At 38.6% G+C, this 27104-nt stretch overlaps 2 protein-coding genes across 4 annotated transcripts in view; one reads left to right on the top strand and one right to left on the bottom strand.

The window, feature by feature from the left end:
• LOC124862339 (brain-specific angiogenesis inhibitor 1-associated protein 2-like protein 1) overlaps positions 1 to 19014 on the top strand; it is a 50998-nt gene extending 31984 nt beyond the window's left edge. Inside the window, exons 7-14 of one of the 2 annotated variants that reach the window (XM_047356197.1) lie at positions 603 to 755; positions 1389 to 1544; positions 2868 to 2991; positions 3576 to 3792; positions 10840 to 10902; positions 11787 to 11994; positions 18056 to 18102; positions 18185 to 19014. In XM_047356197.1, the coding sequence (XP_047212153.1) occupies positions 603 to 755; positions 1389 to 1544; positions 2868 to 2991; positions 3576 to 3792; positions 10840 to 10902; positions 11787 to 11994; positions 18056 to 18102; positions 18185 to 18257 (1041 nt within the window). In that variant the 3' untranslated portion in view covers positions 18258 to 19014. Of the gene's footprint in view, positions 1 to 602; positions 756 to 1388; positions 1545 to 2867; positions 2992 to 3575; positions 3793 to 10839; positions 10903 to 11786; positions 11995 to 12231; positions 12337 to 18055; positions 18103 to 18184 lie in introns of those variants that run through there. The other variant, XM_047356198.1, reaches the window with a different exon arrangement.
• A 1231-nt stretch (positions 19015 to 20245) lies between these two features.
• On the bottom strand, positions 20246 to 27104 carry LOC124863480 (brain protein I3-like). Of its 2 annotated transcripts, XM_047357866.1 has the most exons (3): positions 26511 to 27095; positions 24281 to 24389; positions 20246 to 21343 (listed from the first exon to the last, which is right to left on the bottom strand). In XM_047357866.1, exons 1-3 carry the CDS (start codon positions 26656 to 26658, stop codon positions 21211 to 21213), a joined length of 390 nt encoding a protein of 129 aa, XP_047213822.1. In that variant the 5' UTR covers positions 26659 to 27095; the 3' UTR covers positions 20246 to 21210. The 2 variants fall into 2 exon arrangements, with proteins under 2 accessions (XP_047213822.1, XP_047213823.1); XM_047357867.1 differs by lacking the exon at positions 24281 to 24389 and having other exon boundaries at positions 26511 to 27104.

Here is a 27104-nt window from a genome sequence, read left to right as displayed (position 1 = left end):
TAAAATATATGAATGTTAAATTTTCAACATGACATTATGGAAAATAATGAACTTTATCACAATATGCTAATATTTTGAGAAGGACCTGTATATATATATATATATATATATATATATATATATATATATATATATATAAATTTTTTTTTTTTGACAAAGCCAGTATTCCAAGTATTCAGTAAATTAGTTTTTTTTTGTTTAGCAGAAATGTTTAAACTTTTTTCTTACTTTACGAACAAACACAGCTTTTCTTTTTGTACATTTAAGTGTACACAAACAGGTCAGAAACGAGCCACGTACATTCTACACAGGTTGTTTTCAATTACACGTGTACCACATCAATTTGGACAGCCCCACAATCTTAAAAGTAGCGTGACCAGAGTTGTATGCGACACAAACGCAACATAACAATGGAGGACATAGAGGCATTGTTGAAAGTGCTGCTTGGTCTATGGCTTTTATCAGACTTAAAGTAGAGATGTGTGACACTACGGTATACTACTACTAACAGCACTGAACTATAGTTAAATCTGTACCACCCTGCATGCAGATTTATACATATTTGAAGAAACTGGAATTCATAGATGTTTGCTTGTTGTCAGATGCTGGAAGCTATGACAGTTCGGCAGACGGAGATGCAGTTGTTCCTCGCAGATGGCTGTAAGGAGGCTTTGATGGAGGAGAAGAGACGCTTCTGTTTTCTTGTTGACAAACACTGCATGCTGACCTATCACTTTGCTACTTACCATGACAAGGTAAAATACACCATTTAAAGTCTTTATTTTTCTTTGGAATAAACCCACTAGTGTGACAAAAAGTTCTAAGCATCACTGAATGGCAACTGAAATAAAGATAGGATGTTATGTGATCTTGTGTGTGTGTGTGTGTGTGTATATATCTATCTATAGGAGCTCCTTTATCAGAATATACATTAAGACATCATCTGCAAATGTAGAATTTGTAACCTGTTTTTTTCATTTTATACACTTATGTTAATTCTGTAGTGCTTCTTTTTTCATATAAACACAGTTTATGTGAAAAGATTTATTTTTTGTTTATGTCCCAAAAATCTGCCATCGTTTATTTCAGTTGTCACAAAAAATGTGTAGATGAATGAGATTTCGACTTAAAGAGGCAAATTAGCATTGTGTCTTTAATAGAGGCCATTTTAAAGCACTACAATGTTTGTGCCTCTTTTTAATCAAACCCCGCTTTTGTTTTTTTCCTCAAACATTGTAACAGTTTGCCCCAAAGCCCACAATCCCATGAATCACAGTATGCAGTGTTGCCAAAGGGATTAGGATGTGTTTACTGTTTTACTGATTACTAATGATTTTTTTTATTTATTTTTTTTATGATCTTTTCTCCATTGCATGGCTGATGGACAGGCCAGAGACATACTGTTAACAAAGCTGAACAGCTGGCAGGACCAGTGCAACGATGCGACCAACATGCCTGACAGCGTTTTGTCCATGATTGATGAACTGCGGAAGCCAGTCACCATCGCACCGCTGCCTTCCCCCACCCCATCACGACACAGCGTGGTATGACAGGATGAATAAACGCACAATCGAAGTGTTGAATTTTTGTGTGTACTGAGCAAGTAGTAAAACAATATCTCATCAATGCAGGATGGAAAAAATATAATTACACCTCTCAGTGAGGAGTTTTCAGCATGTGTGGGTGTATATAATACTGATAGATGAAGTGATATAAATACCACTTTGTGTTGCATAAAGACATGAATGATGAAACTGAATAATAGTGTTCTAACAGCAAACAACAATCAGATTGTGGAGACATTTTAGTCAAGCCCTCTGCTGTTCTGTTGGTCTGCAAAAAGGGTTGGGTGCTTCTGGTTGGAAATCAAAACTTAACTGTAAATAGGAACTGTTATGAAAATACACATTTCTAAGTACCCAAAGCAGTTCCACAAAAAAAAAAAAACGTTTTTTAAGAACCTAGGCTTTGTGTGAATTGATGCAATCCATTTGGATCATTATGTGCCATTATCTGATAAATAAAATGAGGCATTAAATATTTATACATAGGATAATTTAAAGAAAATTGGGAACAAATATAAAAACAAATACTTTAATTACTGAAATATGTCAATACTTTAGTAATTACAGAATTTAATATTTCCATGTCACTCAATGTGGAAATCTTTCATTAAAAATGTAATTCGTCATATAATAAAATCAAGTATGTTATTTCAATATTTGCAGTTCTACAGTCTGAAATCATTTAAACAGCCACTGAGTCTGACCTAAAAGCTTCTCTTCTCAGCTCAGAAACCCGACTGCGGCCCAACAACCTTGTCTATAGCAGTGTTAGCCCCGCTCACTGGCTCTGATAGACAATAATACCAGATTAAAAAAATATCCATACTGTGCTGCTGCTGAAATAAATACTGAATGAATTGATGATTAAATGATTTTACCATTTAATGAATTAATGCACAATTAATTATGTATTGAAGAATGAGATTAATATATTTAATGCTTGTGTCTCCAATTTTATTTTAAGCTATCACATACTGTAAATAAATACTTACTTAATTACCTAAGGGAATAGTGGCACTTTTGGTCTTCAATACAGTGCAACACTTTATATTTATTTTATTTGCCTTGTTCTGATTTGCTTTTGCAGAATATTTTAGATTTCCTAAACACCTAACTTTTTCCCTTGACCCTTGTTGTAAACAAAGATAAGAACCATTACAATTTGAATTAACCTCAGAATTAGAGCCAGTAACTTTGTTTAAGCTGTGTAAATTCCGCCACTATGTTTAAATGCCATTACCAGAGTGGCATTACCACCTTTAAATGCCAGATTGCTAATGTGGTTGATTTATTCTGTGGCAGAGCGTGGCTGCTCCCCCGGCTCCACCTCTGAAGGCTCACACTAGCCCTCTGGCTAATATGTTCGACCACCACGACAGCACCACCAACAGTTTGACTGCTCATACTCCTACCAAAAACAGCACAGGTAATTTAGCTTTTAATGTGAACTTGTTTTATGTATACAGGTTTTTTTGTTTTTTTTATTATTAATATTCCTTTCTCTTCTGTTGTGGCTTACAGCCCATACGTTTCAGTAGAGGGAAGTATAATATAAGTGCTGCTTAAAGGTGATTTGTAGTAATTTTCCCTACAGCAATTTTTTTTGTCTGCAGTTGTTTTTGATTATGTTATCCTTTCTCTTTTTTCATGTTTACAAGCCTTCCACCTTTACAAAATAGTTGCCTGTATGTAATTGTGGATTTGTTTTAGGACAATTTACTGTTAAAGCAGATTCACGGCCCCCAGAGGATAAACTGTAATCCACACTTTAATCCTTCTTTGAGTTTTTGCTCTTATCGAATCTGAGTTTATCAAGTGCTTTTACCTAAGATCAGATATCTGCAAAATTATTAATAACAATTACTACAGCTGTGCGCTGTGTTCAGTGCAAAATAATATGCTAAACGTCAACACCATAAAAACTAACATAGGCTATGTGATGCAAATGTTTTTCTTCATGTTCTTGTATGTTCGCCATTTTTAACCTGTCTTGCTCCTTTTCTCCCCCAGATCATGAAAATGGCGAGGAAAACAGTCTTGCTAGGTCTGTGTCTGTCGCCACGGGCCTCAACAGCTTAGCGAAGAGGCCAAGGGTGCGGACCATCTTTCCCCACAATGCTGGCAACAACAGCACCCTGCTCAGCTTTGAAGAGGGGGACGTCATTATCCTGCTCATCCCTGACGAGAGGGATGGTTGGATGTACGGCGAGATGGAAAAGAATGGAAAGTGAGTCTTAACTGCATGTTGTCCATTTGGCAGATGTGAGTTTCCAAACAGTTTTTGGTGTAGTTTATCCAAAATCTAAAAAAGATGATTGAAAGGGTGTGACTTGACAAGGACATGCTGAACGTTTTTTTTTACTTCCCAACACTCATTTTTCAGGTTAGATTTTAAGGCTTTCGCACCAAAAATGGATACGGATCTTCAAAAAAAATACAGAAATTAACTTTTTTTTAAATAGACCAATCAGTGACCATTAATTAACTTTTTCCAGTTCAGTTATCACCGTAAACTCACCACTAATTGTAATAGTGTCATTTATGTTATAGATGGAAATAGTTATGGCTTTTTAGGCCCTCCACATTGACATGTCTGTTTAATATTTTCTGATGGATGTGCTGTACCTGGGTGTTGAAAAAGAGATCATCTCATTGAAAAAAGATGTTATGAAGTGAAACTTCTTACCTTGTCTTTTAATTTGCTCTCATGACCACCTGCCTCTTCATAAATGTGTCATCGTGAGCCACGATGAACCATGTCTCACTAACTGTGTCATGATTAGGCACTTCTTTTCCTCCACCCTTTTATGAGGCCCGTGTTCGTATCTGGTTCTAATCTGCACCCCGGCTGATTCAGGTATAAGTAAACTGAGGAAAGCCCATCAAGCCACACCAAGCTTCAAAATCTGTCCCGAGTAATCAGATCTGTTACCTGTTTTACGTGAAATACACACGTGGCCACATTATTCATTGCTTTAAATAAAAAGAAAATCTTTGTCAATTGGTCTTATATTTTGTCACATCTGTCTTTTTAAAAGACTCAGAGCGGAAAGTTACAGTGAGCTCCAAAGCTGGTCGGAATAAACAGCACATAATGAAGACTAACTTATCCACAACTTCCACAATCCTCTGATCAATAACATTCAAACGTGGGACAGACAGACTTCTTGTTTTAAAAAAATATTACCTTAGCTAGCTGGTAACTGCTTACAAAGGATTTTCTAAACCAGTAGTTATCCAGAATAATACCTCTGTTGCTTGAGGGGAGCCATGTCCAGTGGGTGAGTGTTCCTTCAATGTTTCTCCAACCAGACTGTATTCATGCTGCTAAATTAATGCAGATGAAAGGTGGTCTGAAAAAATTATCCTGAATGAGTCTTGAGTTTTTCCCACCTGTACTTGGAGCTGCCTGAACATGATCAGATTGCTCAGGATGAACGTTGGTGCCATGTGTAAGCTGGGTTTGAATTTGAGTAATGATCTTCTCCGCCCTCAGTTGGCCTCTTGTCTTCTTCTTCTTATTATTATTATTATGACCAAGTTTCTTTCCTCACATAATTCTATGTGCCTGTAGTGGCTGATCTGGAAACCTGACAGAAAAGGGAAAAAGTAGAAGCTTGGCTGGAGGGTAGGATGTACAGGTCCTTCTCAAAAAATTAGCATATTGTGATAAAGTTCATTATTTTCTATAATGTAATGATGAAAATTTAACATTCATATATTTTAGATTCATTGCACACTAACTGAAATATTTCAGGTCTTTTATTGTCTTAATACGGATGATTTTGGCATACAGCTCATGAAAACCCAAAATTCCTATCTCACAAAATTAGCATATCATTAAAAGGGTCTCTAAACGAGCTATGAACCTAATCATCTGAATCAACGAGTTAACTCTAAACACCTGCAAAAGATTCCTGAGGCCTTTAAAACTCCCAGCCTGGTTCATCACTCAAAACCCCAATCATGGGTAAGACTGCCGACCTGACTGCTGTCCAGAAGGCCACTATTGACACCCTCAAGCAAGAGGGTAAGACACAGAAAGAAATTTCTGAACGAATAGGCTGTTCCCAGAGTGCTGTATCAAGGCACCTCAGTGGGAAGTCTGTGGGAAGGAAAAAGTGTGGCAGAAAACGCTGCACAACGAGAAGAGGTGACCGGACCCTGAGGAAGATTGTGGAGAAGGGCCGATTCCAGACCTTGGGGGACCTGCGGAAGCAGTGGACTGAGTCTGGAGTAGAAACATCCAGAGCCACCGTGCACAGGCGTGTGCAGGAAATGGGCTACAGGTGCCGCATTCCCCAGGTCAAGCCACTTTTGAACCAGAAACAGCGGCAGAAGCACCTGACCTGGGCTACAGAGAAGCAGCACTGGACTGTTGCTCAGTGGTCCAAAGTACTTTTTTCGGATGAAAGCAAATTCTGCATGTCATTCGGAAATCAAGGTGCCAGAGTCTGGAGGAAGACTGGGGAGAAGGAAATGCCAAAATGCCAGAAGTCCAGTGTCAAGTACCCACAGTCAGTGATGGTCTGGGGTGCCTTGTCAGCTGCTGGTGTTGGTCCACTGTGTTTTATCAAGGGCAGGGTCAATGCAGCTAGCTATCAGGAGATTTTGGAGCACTTCATGCTTCCATCTGCTGAAAAGCTTTATGGAGATGAAGATTTCATTTTTCAGCACGACCTGGCACCTGCTCACAGTGCCAAAACCACTGGTAAATGGTTTACTGACCATGGTATCACTGAGCTCAATTGGCCTGCCAACTCTCCTGACCTGAACCCCATAGAGAATCTGTGGGATATTGTGAAGAGAACGTTGAGAGACTCAAGACCCAACACTCTGGATGAGCTAAAGGCCGCTATCGAAGCATCCTGGGCCTCCATAAGACCTCAGCAGTGCCACAGGCTGATTGCCTCCATGCCACGCCGCATTGAAGCAGTCATTTCTGCAAAAGGATTCCCGACCAAGTATTGAGTGCATAACTGTACATGATTATTTGAAGGTTGACGTTTTTTGTATTAAAAACACTTTTCTTTTATTGGTCGGATGAAATATGCTAATTTTGTGAGATAGGAATTTTGGGTTTTCATGAGCTGTATGCCACAATCATCCATATTAAGACAATAAAAGACCTGAAATATTTCAGTTAGTGTGCAATGAATCTAAAATATATGAATGTTAAATTTTCATCATTACATTATAGAAAATAATGAACTTTATCACAATATGCAAATTTTTTGAGAAGGACTTGTACAGCACGAGGCTTGAGTGAGGCTGAGAAAGAAGTTCAGAACACCACCTGTTTCCCCCACACAGAATATCAACAACAAAGCCTGTTCTCCCTCTATTTCTCTGATGTCTGACTTTTAGACAAAGATTTGTTCTGAATCCCAGGAACGTGCGTCTGAATTTTAATCGTTCATTAGACTTGATCTCTGCTACAATCAGGGGAAATTACCTGACAAAACAAAATCCTTCAGAATTGCTCTCAAATGTGCGGCCGCTGTCTTCAAAGAAAACTTTGTTCTGGTTGCTGCTCAAAGGCCTGGAAGTTGTCCCTCATCATGTCTATCAGAGCAGCGTGTCTCACAGGAGACTGGAGTTTGATGGTTTTGGGTGGTTGGCTGTTCTTATCCTTTCAGAATAAATCAGCACTGACAAATGTTTCCCTCCAGCTGATCATGAGATGCCTAAAATTGTCAGTTATACTAGTGGTGTTAATAGACTGACAAATGTTAGATTTATTAGAAACTTTGCAGCTGATAGACATGACCGTATTAGCCTAATTATGAAATCTGTCTTGGACTTGTCATCTTTTTCTAAACCTCTCAGTTGTGTTCAAGACTTTTAGCTCATAATAGTGTTATTGATGCCTACACCCAAATTAGAAACATATTTGTTTAAAAAAAAGCAAAAACATGAAAGACTGACAGTGAGCATAAGACAGCCAAGAATGCAAACAAAGGTTGTCTTAGGAGTGATGACTTGTGACGTATGGAACGCCAAATGGCTCCTTTAATAATCTGGCTGTTGACTCTGGTGAAGCTATTGGTTGTCACTGTGACATGAACTGTGTTTGTGAGCTCACCCAACATCTTCGTTATGTTTATCCATTGAAGCCAATTTTCCAACCGTTTCATAATTCTGGGGTAAAACGTTTTCCCAGCAGTAACCTATTTACTTTCATGAAGCTCACATGCTTTTCCTACGTATAGAAGCTCTTGGTAATGTAAGAGTGCTCACTCCATCCTTTTTCTGTGTCTCAAATGAGCACTCGAACCCCATTTGATATATTGCATTAGGAAGGTTTTTTTCTGATCTAGAAAACAATATTTTTTTCTGTTTACGAAAGGCAGTCATGCTCTATGGGTTTAGACACATTATCTTCCATATATGTTAATCACCTCATCTAATTTAGAGAAGTGAGGCTCATCAGGCTCTTTTAATGTCCGAAAATGTGTTTTCATTTTTGTTTTAAAAACTGTAGATCTGGATGTAATGTTGTTTTGTTTCAAGCTTTCAACATTTCTGCCTCTAAAATATGATTTAAACAAAAACCCTGTAAGACATTTCTTTCCAGGGTCTAATCATCTGAGCAGTGGCAATAGTATTGTGCTTACAGGTCCTTCTCAAAAAATTAGCATATTGTGATAAAGTTAATTATTTTCCATAATGTCATAATGAAAATTTAACATTCATATATTTTAGATTCATTGCACACTAACTGAAATATTTCAGGTCTTTTATTGTCTTAATACGGATGATTTTGGCATACAGCTCATGAAAACCCAAAATTCCTATCTCACAAAATTAGCATATCATTAAAAGGGTCTCTAAACGAGCTATGAACCTAATCATCTGAATCAACGAGTTAACTCTAAACACCTGCAAAAGATTCCTGAGGCCTTTAAAACTCCCAGCCTGGTTCATCACTCAAAACCCCAATCATGGGTAAGACTGCCGACCTGACTGCTGTCCAGAAGGCCACTATTGACACCCTCAAGCAAGAGGGTAAGACACAGAAAGAAATTTCTGAACGAATAGGCTGTTCCCAGAGTGCTGTATCAAGGCACCTCAGTGGGAAGTCTGTGGGAAGAAAAAAGTGTAGCAGAAAACGCTGCACAATGAGAAGAGGTGACCGGACCCTGAGGAAGATTGTGGAGAAGGTCCGATTCCAGACCTTGGGGGACCTGCGGAAGCAGTGGACTGAGTCTGGAGTAGAAACATCCAGAGCCACCGTGCACAGGCGTGTGCAGGAAATGGGTTACAGGTGCCGCATTCCCCAGACCTGGGCTACAGAGAAGCAGCACTGGACTGTTGCTCAGTGGTCCAAAGTACTTTTTTCGGATGAAAGCAAATTCTGCATGTCATTCGGAAATCAAGGTGCCAGAGTCTGGAGGAAGACTGGGAAGAAGGAAATGCCAAAATGCCAGAAGTCCAGTGTCAAGTACCCACAGTCAGTGATGGTCTGGGGTGCCGTGTCAGCTGCTGGTGTTGGTCCACTGTGTTTTATCAAGGGCAGGGTCAATGCAGCTAGCTATCAGGAGATTTTGGAGCACTTCATGCTTCCATCTGCTGAAAAGCTTTATGGAGATGAAGATTTCATTTTTCAGCACGACCTGGCACCTGCTCACAGTGCCAAAACCACTGGTAAATGGTTTACTGACCATGGTATCACTGTGCTCAATTGGTCTGCCAACTCTCCTGACCTGAACCCCATAGAGAATCTGTGGGATATTGTGAAGAGAACGTTGAGAGACTCAAGACCCAACACTCTGGATGAGCTAAAGGCCGCTATCGAAGCATCCTGGGCCTCCATAAGACCTCAGTGCCACAGGCTGATTGCCTCCATGCCACGCCGCATTGAAGCAGTCATTTCTGCAAAAGGATTCCCGACCAAGTATTGAGTGCATAACTGTACATGATTATTTGAAGGTTGACGTTTTTTGTATTAAAAACACTTTTCTTTTATTGGTCGGATGAAATATGCTAATTTTGTGAGATAGGAATTTAGGGTTTTCATGAGCTGTATGCCAAAATCATCCGTATTAAGACAATAAAAGACCTGAAATATTTCAGTTAGTGTGCAATGAATCTAAAATATATGAATGTTAAATTTTCATTATGACATTATAGAAAATAATTAACTTTATCACAATATGCTAATTTTTTGAGAAGGACCTGTATTTGTCCAGGAATCACGATTAGTTGCAACAGTATGCCGTTTCATTGAACTTGTTTAGTGTCAACAGAAACTGATTTTCAGGTATATACATTTTTTTTTTTTTTTTATTTTGTGAACACCAGACCCTAAGTAAATATAAGCATTTGTTCAAGAGTCTGACTCAGTAATACATCATATCATAGACACACAAAGGAAATGCCAGTTCTCCAAACCTCAAACTTAAATATTAACCATCATCCAAAGTCAGGGAGAGGTAAATTCACACACTGATTAAAAACAAATGTGCACCATGGTAGCACAATCACAAACACACCTTAACACTGACTAGCTTTGGGTCACTTTGCTTATAACATTTAAATGCCTTGGTCTATTCTGAGTTTTGTTAAAGCTACAGTAACCTTTTTTTTTTATGTTTAAATACTGGAGTTGGGGGCATCAGTCAATATTTGGGGGGCAATAGCCAAACAGGCCTTTTAATCTATATGCAGGTCCATGTTCTGAGTTTAATTAAGAAAGCTAAACTTTGAAATGTTGTGGCTCTGGCACTGTCTTTTCCTTCTGTGTTTACCTTCCTGCCTGTTCCAAGCTGATTGGATGATAATGCTGTGGCTGCAGGCGCTCTATAAACAGAAACCAAAAAGCTTCCTGTGTCAAGCATTTTGTCCCTTTATGTTACATCTCTTGAATATCCATATGCAGATTTCCAAGCTTAGAGCTGACCATTTTGACTGTGCTTTACATTCGCCTTTCTGTTGGAAAAATAAAGTCAAGTTTATTTTGGTTTGTGTGTGGGAAGGAACAAATGGTTGCATGGATTCTCAAACAGACATAGAAACCAGGCTCACGAATCGACTCATTAAACCTGTGGAGATTAAATCTAATTCATTACAAACGGTTGTTAATGGGTCAATATGCTAATAATTTTTGTCACTTCTTCTCTATCTTTTTCTTCTAATCTTTGGATCCTTTGTATAATAGAACAATGGAGGTGGGTCGTCAGCAGTTATTCTGAATACACTTTATGTGTAAACTGAGATGATGGGGAAGACAGACATTATTTTCTGAGTCGCCTTTCTTGTTTCTGTGTTTCAGGAGGGGCTGGTTCCCTTCATCTTACTGCCGCGCTCTCACCGAGCCACTCGTGAATAACAACAGGTAAGGGGACTCTGCATTCCAGCTAGCACACACACACCAGTGGGTTTCATGTTGCAGCCAGCTGTATTGTTGACTGCATTTCCTCTAGTTACTCCTATTGAAGTGATAACCTTTCTAATCCTTTGGGCTCTCTCCTGTTGCTCAACTTTTGATTCCTATCGTCTTAAAGTTTCATTCTGGGAAAAGGGATAAAATGAATGTGAGACAGAAAGTTTCCTTTGAGGCAGCTAATTCATGATGTTCTAATTTATTAGGTTCATTTGCGTTGTTGGTTGGCTAAATATTAGAGTTCCAGTCAGAGTTTTAATATGCAAACTCATCGTCGCCATAAATGCCATAATTTGCCATAATTTAAATGAAGGAATGAATGACGTTTGAATTTATCCTGAATTGTGTCAAATCCATGCAGTGTCAGAATTATACGTACAGTGCTATCTGACATTTCTACATATGCCCTCTGTAATATTTAAATAAATCTGCCTTATCAAGTTGCAGATGATCATTAGCTTGCTATATTCATTCCATAAACAGTTTTTTTTTTTTTTTGGGATTGTTACCTTGTTTGAACCTCCAATTGTGTCCAAGTTTCAATCATTTAGTTGTTAATTTGACATGACAATGAAAAATGTGGAGGTATACCTCTACTCGTTATTCTGTAGGCTTTGTGCAGTAAACCAGTACCCCTAAGCAAAATATACCCTGAGCATGATCCTGCCACCACCATGCTTGACAGTTGGTACATGGTTTTTAGGTTTAAAAGACTCATTTAACGCCTGCAAACATTCTTCTCATCATTGTCGGCAAATAGCTTCAGTCCCTTGACAATAAAATGTTTCTCTTTCTTTTCTTATCACACTTCTCCTCCTCCACCTGTTTCTCTGTAGTGAAACTGCCGCCCCCCACCGCAGCAGAAGTGTGGTAAACCTCCACCATCAAGACACGGAGACAGACGAGGCGACCATGGTGCTCCCCCCGACAGACTACTTCAACGTAAAGAGCAACGCCTTGTCCGCCGCAAGCGTCACCACAAATAACCACCAGCACTCCCCCACACCTTCAGCAGCGTCCTCCACATCCTCTGATCAGAACACGGTGAGTCAGCGGGCGGGAGACTTGGTCAGCGGCCATTTCTCTGACATTTTCACAGCTTTTAAAGAAGTCCTGTTTAAAATGTCGAGTCTCATGCAGTTAAGCCAAGAGTTTAAAAAACGGCTGTGTTGAGAATGACGCTGTATACAGAACAATCTAATCCGCTGTGTTCTGCCAAAGCTTTCTCCTGTGTTGGCCCAGTTGGCTTTGTAAAGTTTATGTCTCACTTGATATCTGCAGCATCGTGGCTACAGCACCCTCAGCTGTACAGCCTTATCTTGACTGCTGATGAAGGTACATGTGTGTGTGTAGGTGGTGTCAGATGAGCTTTATGTGTCTGTCCAGGAAACCTGAACACACACAGATATACTCAGTGTAGCATGTCAATACACAATCAATTATTGGGATTCAACAAGCTGTATACTGTATAGATATTTTATCATTGCAGATACTTATTGTTTCACCTTTTATTGTTTTTTGATTCTCACTTTATTTCTGTGCTGAGATAATTTAACTGCTCCTACTGTAGGTGTTAAAGCAACGGGAGGCGTAAATCCAGATAGGTTTTTGTCATTCTTTAGGAAGTTGTCACCTTCTTTTTACACTAAGGCACAAGATGAGCAATCTAAAAAAACACTTCTTACCTCCCTTAAATTGCATTAATCTTGTGACTCATATTAAACTTGCAAGAATCCAGTTTTTCAGGGACAATTACCTGGCAGAACCAGGAGGAACGAATGTCAATCACTGGTACTTTTATTTAGTGTAGTCATCAGGCTGTCTGTAGATTAGCCTCTTCTGAAGACAAGGAGGCAGAGCAACAAAGAGGAATGGGAGAGGCCAGTGTTCTCTTGCAAATAAGAAAGAAAATGGATAAATTTCATTTTGTCAAATTACAACCACAAATTAAATGTTTTTTGGGGTATTTTATGTAAAAGATTTGCATAAAGTAGCTTTTTTTTCAAAGTGGAACAAAACATTAAAATTAATATTTAATAAATCATGCTGAAGAAAAACATCCTCACAGCATAAGGCTGCCACCACCATGTTGACTGTTGTGATGATGTGCTTAGGGTGTTGTGTAGTGTTTAATTCCCATCACACATAACATGAAGGCCAAAAATTGGTGTGATCTGACCCCGAGCATCTTCTGTCATGTGTCTTCTGTGTTCACTGCATGGCTTAATGCAAACAGGACTTCTTATAGCTTTTTTTTCAACGATAGCTTTTGTCTTCCCACTCTTCCATAAAGGCTAGATTTGAAGAGTGTATGACTCTAAGTTGTCCTCTTGACAGATTCTCCCATCCGAGCTGTGAATCTTTGCAGCTACTCCAATTACAATGAGCCTCTACGCTTCTCCGATTACTGTTCTCCTTGCCCGGCTTGTCACTTTAGATTTTAGGATGATGGGATCAACATTTTGTTAATATTTTTGTGGCCTATTTAACCATTATGAGTGGGTAACAAAAGAATAATATATTTTTCAAAAAAAAGGAAAACACAAGCCCACCCTGGTGCATGCTGGTTCCATTTCAGCCCAGTATTTTCACAATTGCTCACAAAAACTAAGAACAATAGGATTTACACTTTACAAAAACAACTTTACAAAATACAATTAACAATAATATATTATATAAAATTATATGAAATAATCCAAATAACTTTTTTTAATAGTAAAAAATGGAAAGTTTTAGAACAATATCTCCTTAACAATTTCCAGTTCCAGCACATTCACTTCTTTACAAATGACCTTTCATTTGCATTCCATGCAAAGTCACAGGCAAAGCTGTGGTTTCCCTCTGACAAAGCTTTAAAGTTTTCCTCAGACTGATGAATGTAAATATGTTTGCGGCATGGCTAAATGAGTCTATTTGGTCATTTACATGTCTACCATGTGAACTGTGCAGCATCTTACTGACTCTGCATGTTCAATCTATCTGCTGGACTTTCACACATTTTCCAACACTTTTAAATTTGGGTTCGATGTACGTTACTGTATGCACCTTTCTACTTGATAATATGTAAAAAAAAAATTTGTTTGATTATTATTTACTACTTACCTGACCCAGTGCTATCGACAGATCTGCAGTAGAGGGGACTAAAGTTTCGTTGGGTGGGTTTGTTGGTCCACGTCCTGCCCACATAATTTCTGTCACTAGCTGGGAGTTATTTGGAAGTTCCACTTGGATGAACCCGATACCTTTCTTCTATCTCTGCCACTTATTCCTCTTTCAGTTTTTCTCACAGTCATTTCAACATCTGACTCACTTGTTCATTCATCTTCATACTTGCATCCCTTTTCAATCACAAACCTCTGCCATACCATACAAGCAGACTGATTACAGAACAGACTGGTGTGGGAAGGGTTTCTAAACAGAGATTAGATTATAAAACGCTGGTTTATGTTTAGCAAAGTGTCCAAGTGGGAGGCTGTTATGTTGGTTGAAAACCTGTAGCTGCCGCGATCATGAAGTTTCTTCACTTTCATATTGTTATTTTTTAACAATCACGGATGTGTGCATGTTTTCACCATCTGTAGGTGTAAAGTATTTGTTTTTCTCTGATAGCTGATAAATCTGCCTTTGTTTGTATAGAGGCCATAACAGCAGGGCTTATTTTTCCCACAGTTTTCAACTGCTTTTAGACATTAAAGTGATTACAATCTGTATCAGTCTTTCATTTTTTTCAGATGATGGTTTGTCTAGATAAGGTGAGAAGAATGATAGGCCAAAGCAAAGTGTGTGTAGGGGTGGGGAAACGCTGGAATGCTATTTCAGCATGACAGAAAAATGCACCCTCACTGGTTTTGGTGCTTAGTGTAACTCATAGTAATTGATACATAGCGAGAGAGAAAAGTACTTAAGAGATAAAACTAGAGGCTGACAATTTTTTGATGTTCAAATTGTGTTTTAGAGATAAAAGGGAATCCAGCCCATGTCTGTTATCTGCTGAATATTTAAAGTCTTACGTTATTTAGAGAAAACATTTGATAATTAGATTAAATTGTTTGGAACAGTCAAAATCCTGTGCAAAAAAAAAACATTGTTTCTAAACTCAACCATAGGAATATCTATCCACTGCTGCCCTCTTGTGGACTCTGAGGTACTGCAGGTTGGAATATTTTTAAATAATGATTTAGAAAGGAAGATGGTTGGTTTCACTAGTACCTCACAGTTTCAAATACTATCAATTAGGGCTGCACAATATATTGCAAAAGACTGTTAGGCTAATATTTATTGCAGTCCAATCATTTTAGTACAATGCATTTAGGTTCTCTATGGCAGTAATATAGTTTGTGAGGCTTGCCGTTTAATGCAGCAGAAATGCTTTTAGGAGGACATTAAGATGTTACATTAAGAAACAACAACTAACTTGTCTTATTTCCAAAACAGCAAATGTAGCCAGATGCTTTTTTCAATAAACAATATTATTTAGATGGAAAAATACATGCTATTTTATTTCCACCAGCTCGACATACTACACACTATATATGATGTCTATGTTTGCAATGAACCCAGACCAGAAAGACATTAACACTGTTTAGTTAATTTTTTTTTTTTTATCCGTCTCGTGTTGTATTGTCATCGGGAAATGTGACATTATCACATATTACTTGTTTCATACAGCCCTAATTTTAGTCTGTATATATTGTCAGAAGAGAACGATGTTGTGGCAGGCTATAGATGCTCAGTCATCCAGGTCCTGTCAAGACTACTGAATTGGACTTTTCTCAAAATCTTTGTCATTTTGAACATTGGATGTTTTAAAGACAGGTTCTTTTGTAAATTGTTTATTTTTTTTCAAAAATACCTTTAATTTCTTATGATTGCAGTACCTGGTTTCAGTCATATTTTATCACTCTTGACAAGTCAATTAACCATTTTTATTATTTTGTTTTTTTTGTTATTATCTAATACAGCTATTAGTATTTGAAGTAGTACAAGTATGTGTGCTTTCACACAAATAAAATAAATGTTTTTTATATGTGACACATACTGAATACAAAACAAAGTAAGGTAACCATATAAAATGGAGCATACATTTTTTGATTATTAAAGAGTGTTATCTGAGGCAGAGCTCACGTGGAGATGGAATGTGCTTCATTATTTTGGCCCTGCCGCCAAAAAAGGCCTGATCACCTTTTAACTTCAAAAGCATAGCTGAATCAGCGAGAAGCAGCTGGTCAGCTGATCTCAAAGCTCCTGGTGGACTGAATGAGGTCAGTGAAGTAGGCTGGTGAAGGAAATGTCTCAAAAACGAACATTTGAATTTCAACTCTGAACTTCGCATTGGGAATCACAAATGATACGGATGTTTTTAAGAATCTGGCAAATCATTAGCACTTTTCTGTGCCAGCCTTGTGGCTTCAGTTAGGGGTTTATTTTAAGTTTAAAATGATACTTCTCATTAGGGTACACAAGTACTGCATTGAAAACAGCTAATAAAGATAAATACATATGTTATGGAAAAACATTCAAATAACTTGCTGAAATTGTAAAAGTTGTTTCTTGTTAGGTGTTGCTAATGCCTTAACTGATCTACAGGGAACATTTTGACACCCTCTTAACCTCACTTGTTCATGCAGAATTGCATAAAACAAGTATGTGGCACATTATGAAGAAAAGTAGAATTTCCAGTAGCTCTAGTTTCCATGTGTTGCCTTATGACGCAAAAAAACGTGTTGGGACCTATTCACCCAGTGTTCCAGGTAGTCCGTGAGTGTGTTTGGGATTATAAAGTCATACACGGAAACCCTAGTTAATGTGACATCAGAGGTTTAGCAATAATGGAAAGTATTCCTACCCCTTAAAAGTTTTTCACCTTTGTGCCAAAAATAATGACGACCTTTAATGTGTTTGATTAGATGTTCTGCAATAATCAAATACAAAGTAGCACATAATTGCCAAGTGGAAGGAAAAGGATGCACGGTTAAAGAAAAAAAAGCAGAAAGGTTCAGCACTCACTTGTATTCAAGATCCCTGAATCAATACCTTTTTGGAACCACATTCACCACAGTTAGAGCTGTAAGTGTTTTGCATTATGTCTTTACCAGTTTTGCACATCTAAAAGTAAAATTGTTTCTCATTCTTCTTTGCAAAATAGCTCAAGCTTAGTTAAATTGAATGGAGGGAATCTTTAAATCCAAATGTTCAGTTTTTGCCACTGATTCTCAAGTGAATTTATGTCTGGGCCATTCTATCACGTAACTATACCTTTTAAACCTGACTTAACCACTCTATTGTAGCTTCAGTTGTACATTACCGGTCAAACGTTTTAGAATGCCTTTCTCATTTAATGGTTTTATCTACGTTTATGACTATTTACATTGTACGTAGATTCTCACTGAATGCATCAAAACAGTTTTCCACCACCCATAGCCTTTTTCATGATGCTGTTTCACTAATGTTCTCAAACTAACCTCTGGGGCCTTCATGGACTAGCCTGAGATTAGATTCCACACAGGCAGCACTTTCTTACTGGAGTTTATTTAGGGTTGTCAGGCTGAAGGTGGCTTCCTGCATATGCACTCCACACTTTTCAGATTTTGTTTTCTCAAACATTTTTAAAAGTCATTTATCTTTTACTTTACACATCATGGTTATGCACTGTGTTGGTGTGCCTAAAATCCCATTAAGTTACTCTGGACATTGTGGTTGTAATCTGGCAGAAAGTGGGTGGGTGGGTTTAAGAGGTATAAATGCTTTTGCAATTCATAGTAAAACCTTACTTGTTACAGGAAACATTTGCATGGCTCACTGTGTACCAGACTTGAATTTGTGGAAGGTCCAGATTCCTTGTGATTCCTTGTGACGTGACGTAACAAACTGTTTTTGCATGCTGATGTCAAACCCATTCATCCATTGTTCCATTCCTGTGCAGTCCATTACACTGTTTCAGATTGGAAACATGTACACGTTAGATCAGTGTAACTGCGACATCAGCATTGATGGCTTGACGTGTGCATTTTAAAAATCTACCATGGTTTCGTGCTTCACCGCAAGCTTTTACATCAGGCCCTGCTAGGATGCAGATCTGACGGGTGTGTGTCTGTTTTGTCCACAGGCTCCACAGTCTAACGGCACCTCGAGACCTCCGCCTGCCTTCCTTGCGTAGGTTACAAAATTTCATCAACATTTGCTTTTGGTTACACTTAGACATGTGTTGACCACGCATCTTGTCTGCTTTTCACAGTGGAGGGAACCCATTTGCAACAGTCAGGCTACGACCAACTGTGACTAATGATCGCTCTGCTCCCAACATCTGATTTCCAACATTTCCATCCGTCATCGAGCTCATCTGCTCATAGTTTGGCCTCTGCTCATATGGTCCAACAGCTTCCCCTGGGTCAGGGCGGAGGAGAAAATGGCCATTTGAATCTGCTACAAACTGATTTGATAAACCAAGTATTTTGGGACCATTTTAGTAACTAAACAGAAGTTCATCTATTTATGATATTTTTTCTATGTCAATAGTTTTGTCTGTCTGTGTGTGGTGGTGAGATTTAAATTACCACATTCTAACTTGCACTTGAGACATGGATGAATTAAAAGGTGGTCCAAGAGAATCATGCGATGTATTTTTGCTGTTGATGTTGCTTGTTTGACTGTTAGAAACCATGCTGTGGTCATATGACAATACTGTGGAGGAATCCTACATTTCACCTTTAGGTCCTAATGTATAAACTCGCTGTGGAAAGTCACTACAGACATACTGTTGTGAGGAGAAAGATGATTTAAACAAATCTGTCCTAAAAAGCACAGGGATATTTTCCTTGGTCCTCTTGTATAAACACTTAACTGATTCTTTGTCCATTGCCATCTAAATTAATGGGTTTTTTTGTAATGTGGACACTTGTGCCTTAATAATGCATACATACTGTAAAGTATATTTTATCTGTACTTAATTCCAGCTGTGGAACTCTGATAACCCTCACAGATGGTAAAACTACATGTATGCTTTTCCATCACTCATCACATTCTTCTAATAATTTGCTATGTAACGAATAAAGAGTTATTTCTTCAGTTTGGTGTTTTAATTCACACATGCAGAGGCTTTCTGAAGTACTCGAAGTTGAGTGTTTTCTATATTTAGTCACATTACAGCCATTAATTAATTTAATGTGACACACCAACATAGTACTGACTTAGGTGGAAGCTAAAGGATGAAGAGGTTTTAAAAAGTTTTTTTACAAATAAAAAAGGAGAGTGTGGCATGTATTTGTATCCAATTCCCCAGAATCAGTACATTGTAGAACTACCTTTAGCTGCATTTACAGCTGAATGTCTTTTTGTGTTTCTTTGGAACATTGTTCCAGCTTGGTCAGATTGGATGAAGAGCATCTGAACATGTTTTCTTGTCTTGCCAGATATTTACAATGAGATTTAATTCTGATCTTTTTTTCTGGTCCATTTGTATACCTTGATTTAAATCACTCCAATTATGATGCTTATGGTTTCCTTTTACCTGTTGAAGAAACTCACCCCCACAGCATGATGCTGCCACTGCCATGTTTACAAGATTCAGATACTTCATCTAATATGTGCAGTGCTAACTTTCCATGTTACACTAAAATGTACCTCTTTGGCTCAGCTGACCAGATAACCTTCTTACCGGTTTGCTGTGTCTCCTGCATGGCTTGTGGCACACGTGACTTATGTCTTTCTTTATGCCGCACTTCCATAAAGGCCAGGATCTGTAGAGTGGAGAACAGGGAGTCGTCCTGTCGGCATCTTCTCCCATCTATGCTCGGATTAATGCTCTCCTCTATGGCCTGTTAGTTTAGGTGGGACGTTCATGTCTTGGGAGCTTTGCTACTGAGCCATACTCTTCAGATGATGGACTGAACAGAGCTCTGTGGAACGTTGAAAGGCCAGAATATTTTATAACCTAACCCTGCTCTAAATTTATCCACAACTTTATCCTTGGCCTACATGCTGCTGTTTGTTCATTAACTTCTGGGGCCCTTCACAGGGACAGATTTATACCAAGAGAAAATTACAAACTGGTACACTATTTACCGATTATGTGACTTCTGAAAGCTCTGGATTTGAAGGGCATCAACATATAAGGGTCTGAATACATATGCATGCCACAATTTTGCACTTTTTATCTGAATGCATTCAAATAAAACATACATTTCTTTATCTAATGTGAAAAATTGTTAAAGTTTGAGGGATTTGAATGATTTTTGCAAGCTCATCCTGCGTTGGAATTTTTAAATATCCATATGGGAAAAAAATCAGGAGACAGACATGAGTAGCATTACCCTTTTAATTACAGTAACTCATATAAAAAGTAAGAACCTCAATCATAAGAGCATGTTTAGTGTGTTTTTAACTCCAATTCTTTCACTCTCTCCAAATAATTATATCCATCCTTTTATTCTGCCATGAACAAATTTTTCAGTATCCTGCGGTGAAGGAAGACAAAAACAGGGACAGAGACATTCTCAATTGATTGTCTGGCTGGGAGGAAGTTGATTTGTCACAGACTGAAATATGGAGGCAAAAATCTGACAATATAAGATATTTCAATTTTTACTCAGTCCTCCAGAGGTTAAAAGGAGGCTGCGCTTTGACATAAACAGTCCTCTCAAAGGAAATCCAAAATCAAACGATGAGGTTGTAAAAGTCGAGGGCATGTCGGATTGTGTGTACATCCAGCTGAATCATCATTGTACAAACTGTCAGTGCAAAATATGGCCCCAAGAAATAATAAAACAGGCAAAATGCTTCATCAGGCATAAGTCCACTGTTTCAGCCGGAGCAGGTAATGTCCACAGATAATCCTTTTCATTTCCTTTAAATCACAGCATTATCTCAATGCAAACGTGGAACACACCGAGTCAAACACTGAAACATTTAAAACCAAAAAGCTGAGTACAATGTTCGCTAAACGGTGGCAGCTGCAAGCAAATATAAAGAAAAATTAAGACAAAAAAATTTATTTAATGGCCTCTGACTAAAAAAACATAAACCATCTGCTCAGATCACCTGAACAATATCAAGAAAAAAAACCAAAAAACTGATGGAATCTGATCACTCGGTACGTAGCGAAGGCACTAACAACATATGGACACTCGTTTGATAAAATACATCCTAAACCTGCAGATGAAAAATAGATCTCAGACTATAATTCATTTTGCAATCTTTTATCATTTATCGTTATGTATGCGTGTGAATGAGAGAAGAGCGTGAAGGAGCTGCTGTTTGGTCCCTCTAGCCGAAGGTGGCGCCACAGTTGGGACACCTCCTCTGACGCAGCGCAAAGCAGAAGAGGATGCCCAAAGGGAAGAAGAAGATGGCACACAGGATCCCGAGGCAGGTGAAGTCATCCTCCAGGACACCCACTCTGTGGAAAAGGACAGATTGATGGATTTAGGTATTTAGAAAGGAAGCAAGTTTCATCTGGGACAGGAGGCAGCAAACGTTACAAACCCAGAGAGCCATTCTTTCAACTTTTAGAATATAGAAAAACAAGAAACATTGACAAAATGAGATTAGATTTCGTTGAATTTGATACTTACGGAAATGTAAAAGAAAAAAAACATTCTACCTAAATACAAAATAAAATAAATAAATGCCAAATTTGTAAAGGAGTTTATGTGTGGATCGAATATCTGGGTTGCCCATTTTAAAAACTTGCCAAATCCAAAAAAATAAGAAACATCTTGTTTACATTTTTGTTTTGTTTTTTTGGCTACAGTTGAGAGCATAAAAAGCAACGTGCCGCTCCACAGCCTGCAGACTTTGATCTAGAACTGGATTCAAAACTTAGTTTTACTGATCTAATGAGTCTTATTTGCTTAACAAAAACCATGCTATTCACCCTTTACAATATATTCACAGTGAAAGAGAGACTGTATTGGCTGCTGCTGCTTTCAGTCTGTGTCATGTGACCTGCTGCCCTCAGATATCCCCATGCAGCTGTCAGTTTATAGGAGATCAGTGCAGAGAGCAGCTGAAACACGGCTAATTGATAAGAAGATTAATATGTCTGCTGCTCAAAGCAAAGCGCCAGCTTCAAGACGCCGGAGAACCACTGTTCCGGTAATCTTTGTCCACACATGCTTAACTGGAACCACATTGGAATATTGATACTTGCCAAATTATTAGCAAGTTCTCAGTAAAGAAATATTTAAGAAAGACGTACGCTACCCTTACCCAAAGGATGAAGCTTTGTGTTTTAGGTGACGTGTTGTTAGAACATGATAGAAGCTTTTTTTTTTACATAGTTAACAGTACGTTGACTGTTGATGCTGTTTAAGCTTCTATTCCACCCGTTTAACTGTCTTAGTAGTATACTGTGCTGATGGCCAGGGTCACGAGTATCTTCCAGTTATTTTCTGGGTCGGAAGCTAAAAAAGGCTGAGAAACCACCATTGCAGAAGGTGTTCTTTCCCACTAACAACAGATCTAAAATGGCCACTTCATTTCCAGTTTCACATCACACTGAAAACACCTCAATAAATTCTCACCTGCTGTTTCTCAGTCGTCTCCAACCTGAACTCTACCTTCACCACTCAAGCATTACAAAGATGTTTTTATTGATCAAGGAGAGAAGTTCTCTTCACACCCAGTAATCTTGATCAAAAAAGTACCACTGAATCAGCTGTTGGGGTGGGGGGATAGCAGACGATCAAACAAAATGTTGAAACTCTTAAAATAGCTGTTGCTAATCAGCTTTAACCGTAAACAAAGTGCTAACTGGGTCTTATGACTTTAACACAACACCCAGTGTGGCCTGAGGCCTTTGGAGGGAATGAACCTTCAGAAGATACAGGAAGTGAAAGGCTGACTTTAAAAATGTCCTACTTTGAAGACAAATATATGCCAACTCTGCTTTGCACAATAACTCAATCTCAGTCAGATTGCATCTCTGAACATCTGCCATTGATTCTTCGTTGGATTCACATCCAAGCTTTGACCGGTCCATTTAAAAAAAAAATGTTTTCATCTAAACTGTTTGTGTTGCCAACAGTTTTTCCTCCATCAACTTTGATCAACTTCCTGCTCCGAGCAGAAGAAAGGCATTTCCACAGCATTATTCTGCCACCACCATGCTTCAAGGAGGGATAGTGTGCTCAGGGTGATGTACAAATAAAGTGGGAACTGGGTTTTAAGACTGGACCACACCAACAGAAGTGGAAAAACTAGATTTAAAAAAAAAAAAAAGGTCCTCCCGATAAACCCATATTATATCCTCAGATTAAGTTTCTGCTTTGACTAGTTTTAAACCAAAGTGTCATTATTTCCAAGAAAGTGTTGTATGTTTGGTCCATCATTGCACCACTCCATTTCCTGCAATGCAAAAAAGTGTTTGCACAAGATATCAGCAATGCTGATGCCAGGAACAGCCACAAACTTACCCATCATGCAAGTTAGAACGGACGCATTTCCAAACTCCCCAAATAAAAATAAAAATGGGTAAATGAACATTTTTTTCTGTATATACATATATATATATAAATATATATAACAGTGTGCAAGGATGCAGCAGCTCCTCCAGGGATCAATAAGCGGAATTATTTAGACTTTTTGGGTCATCTAAAAAGTCGTTTATGCAGACATGGCCGTCAGGATAGTGAGGGGAGCCAAAAACCTTCCACCTCAACCCCAGCTACACAGCTTTCTGGTTTCAACAGTTAAAATGATGAATGACTGGAAATATGTTAATATGTTTTATTGACTTGTGCGTTCACGATTATTAAGTCACCAGTATCGTATTTGTGCCTTTTTCTGTGGTACATTTATAGAAAACTGAAGCTCCACCCCAGTTTTACTCATATTATTGAGTCATTTGACTCATTCCAAGCATGTGATTTCACAGGTTTCCCAGGCGGCCAGATAGGACGGTTATCGATTAAATTTCCTATAAATGCTGAACGTTTAACTGATCATGCTGATGTGAACCATCAAAGGCATCATTTATCCTTCATCCCACAGCAAAGAATCTAAATTAAAACCTGTTCAGTTTGTTCCAGAAAACATGAACAACGATCCATGTGACCCGGGTCCTGTAGCCACCTTTGGCCCCATCACATGTCTGAAGCGTGAACTCAGCTGACTGACCGGCCGTTGACTCACCACAGAGAAACCAATGAGAAACTCCCAAAACTGAAAGTCACTCGCTCATCTTATCAATACTGTCAGCTTCCTGATACGTGTAGCAGCAACAATAATAAACACAGAACTCAGAGTGAGCACATGACACTCCAGATTTTCCTGTATGAAGGGTAACTTTTCCTGGTTACGAGTTTCAGACATTGCGCCATTTGTGCGTCCTCACCTGCAAGCCGGGCAGCCTCCCACCACCACTACAGAAGGTTGGATGATGGCGTAAGTCGATGTGTAGGGCTGCTGGGAAACGGCGGGGCCCATCTGAGCCGCCGGGTATCCTGGAAGATCCCCAGAAATGTGGCTTGTTATAATTCGGCCCTTTCATTTTTATGCCAACACGGATTAAAATAGGATAAAATTAGAGAACTTTTGGCAATAAACAGATTGAAGTATATATCTACACAGCACAAATAACTTGATATTTAATTATGATACCATAAATAGCAGACTGTGATTTTTTTTTTTTATTATTCTAAGAACTATAAAACCTCAATTTATTTGATAGAGGTAGTAGTATTGATTCCAACAAAATGATCAAATTATATGAAAGCCCCATTTTTGCAGCACAGCATATCTCTTTTATCTTAATCTGATTCTTATTAAATCATTAATAAGTGCTACAATCGGCTGATGCGCTCATGGACTAAAAATTGTAGCAGTTCTTTGTTTTTATACCTTTGGCAAATTTAAAGTCCTTAAAATAATATTTGAATTTGACCAACATGTTTCTCCTTACTGGAAGTAATATTTGAAGTGGCTCAGCAAACCATTTCTACTGAATCCTATAAAGAACCTGTGATGGGAGCCAATGATTAGGGTGATTGTAGGAAGGCCTTCCGACCTTAAATACTTGGGAGCTCATCGCAAAAGATTAACCATTAAAGGTATCACTGGAAACATGCAAAAAACTGGTCAGCAATTATAAGAGAGAATTGCTGTAATGTTAACGAAGACTTTTCCACTGATTATTGAGAAGGGTATAAATCCTTTTTGATATCCCAGTTTTTTTTTTTATAAAAATAAATGTAGTTTTTTAATTGATTTTTTGAGAAATTGTTGTCTAATTTCTTAACAAAAAGAAAGTTTTGTTTTAATGAAAATAATATGAAATCTAAATCTGCCAGGGATATGAATAATTTTGCTTGTAACTGTTTATTCTGCATGAAGAGTCGAGAACTATTGGGCCCTTGCTGGTCTGGGGCCACTGAGTGGTGGCTTAATTTGCTTCTGCTTTGGGCCGGCTCTGCCTAAGGTATAGCGAGCTCAAATTCACATAGATTTTTTTGTATAAAGAAGGCATTTGTGATCTTCACATATTCAACACCAAGTGTTTAGAATCTCCAATAATCTCATGTCAAACCTTGGGCATACATTAATTGTTTGGCCAGAAATTGCAACCAGAAAAACTTCCCTTGATCATTTCTGATCAGGTAAAATACTAACATCTTGGATTCTTTGTTTTTCTTTGCTGTTCATGAAATGCTTTAAACACCATTTCCAATCTATAAACGCATTAACCGTTGCTGGGCTGCATCTAAATGCATAACTGGAGATAACCTCGTTTTATGTTGGATTCACATGAACCATCTACCTGTATATCAATGAACCTGAACCACATGTTCTCTTTTGCGTCAAAAAGGGATCTGCTAATCAAGTTACTATAAACAAAACATGGCAAACCCTGGAGTGTGTCAGCTGGACATCTAAATAATTATCAGGCTCATTTCAACGTCATGTCCACTGTTTTTGGCCATTTGTACACATCTGCAGTTCAGATTGTGTAACATTGGGAACTTTGACACTTTAATCAGACTTCCAGCTGCACACACACCTGCTCTGTTTCATGCCAAGTTGGCGCAGACTGGTTTAATCCGCTAAAAAGGAAGCGGCTCAGCAACAAAAAAAAAAAACAGGAAATGTCATGTGAATAAAAGTAACGGGAGTTGGGTTTTGTTTATTTGTAATGACTGACTTCCTGTATAAAAGCAGCACTTATACAATCACGGTCAGGTGATGGCTTCCTGTCTCACATTAAACTGACAAATTTTGAAAATAACAACTGCACCACAAATATACATGTTTTTTTTAAAGACAAGTAACGGTTAATAAATGTATAATTTAGGAGTACAGCTGTTTTTGTTATACAGTTGACCTATATTTCAATTTGTTCTATAAAAATTAGCATAACAATCATTTCTGTTAACATACTGCGCATGCGAAACTTTCAAGCGCCTGGTAACAAAATAATCTTTAAGGGCTGGATTTAAACCCTGAGTGAGGGTTAAATAAGGGGGTTAAACCCTAACGTTTCCCTGTGAAAGCAGCTGGGAGTCGGAGCCCTTGTCCCGCCTGGTGATTTAACTTTCCGGTCAATGTGTGAAACAAGCAGCGCTACTTGCCTGGGCCATCCGGGTAGTGGTATGGCGGCGGGGCCGCAGCGGGGATGGCCCCGTACCCGTGCTGCTGCGACGGGCCGTACTCATGAGCCCCGGGAACGGCGTTGTAGGCGGGGGGTCTGTCTTGAAGGAGAGGCTTGCTGTCCACCATCTCACCGAAGAAGCGTGTCCTTAACTCGTCTTTTATCTTGTCCCTCGAGTGAACAAAATAGGAATGAAAAAAAAAATAATCGTTTCGACTACTTGGTTTCTGTCAACCGAAATGCTGCGCGACGCTGGCTGAGGCTTATTAGCGGGAAAAACAGAGAAGATACGCAGCGCAAAAATGAAACTTCGTCCCTCTCCATGCGCCAACTTTGTTCCAAGCGACGCAACAACCCCAAACCTTCACTGAATGTCCTCCGTTACGGCAGGAATGATCAGAGTTGTTTTGGTATCGGTTAACTTAATTCCATTTCCCTGTTTGAAGTTGGTCCTTCTGTGTCCAAACAGTAGCCATGCACCATCGTAGCACCTAAAAACTCAGCTGGAAGTCAGAAAGGTTTTTCTTTCTGTCTGGATTGTCACAGGAGAAGAATCATGTGACGGGCTGCTGTT

The sequence above is a fragment of the Girardinichthys multiradiatus genome, chromosome X (assembly GCF_021462225.1).
Source record: "Girardinichthys multiradiatus isolate DD_20200921_A chromosome X, DD_fGirMul_XY1, whole genome shotgun sequence".
NCBI lineage: Eukaryota > Metazoa > Chordata > Actinopteri > Cyprinodontiformes > Goodeidae > Girardinichthys > Girardinichthys multiradiatus.
This window is presented reverse-complemented; position numbering and strand designations above follow the sequence as displayed.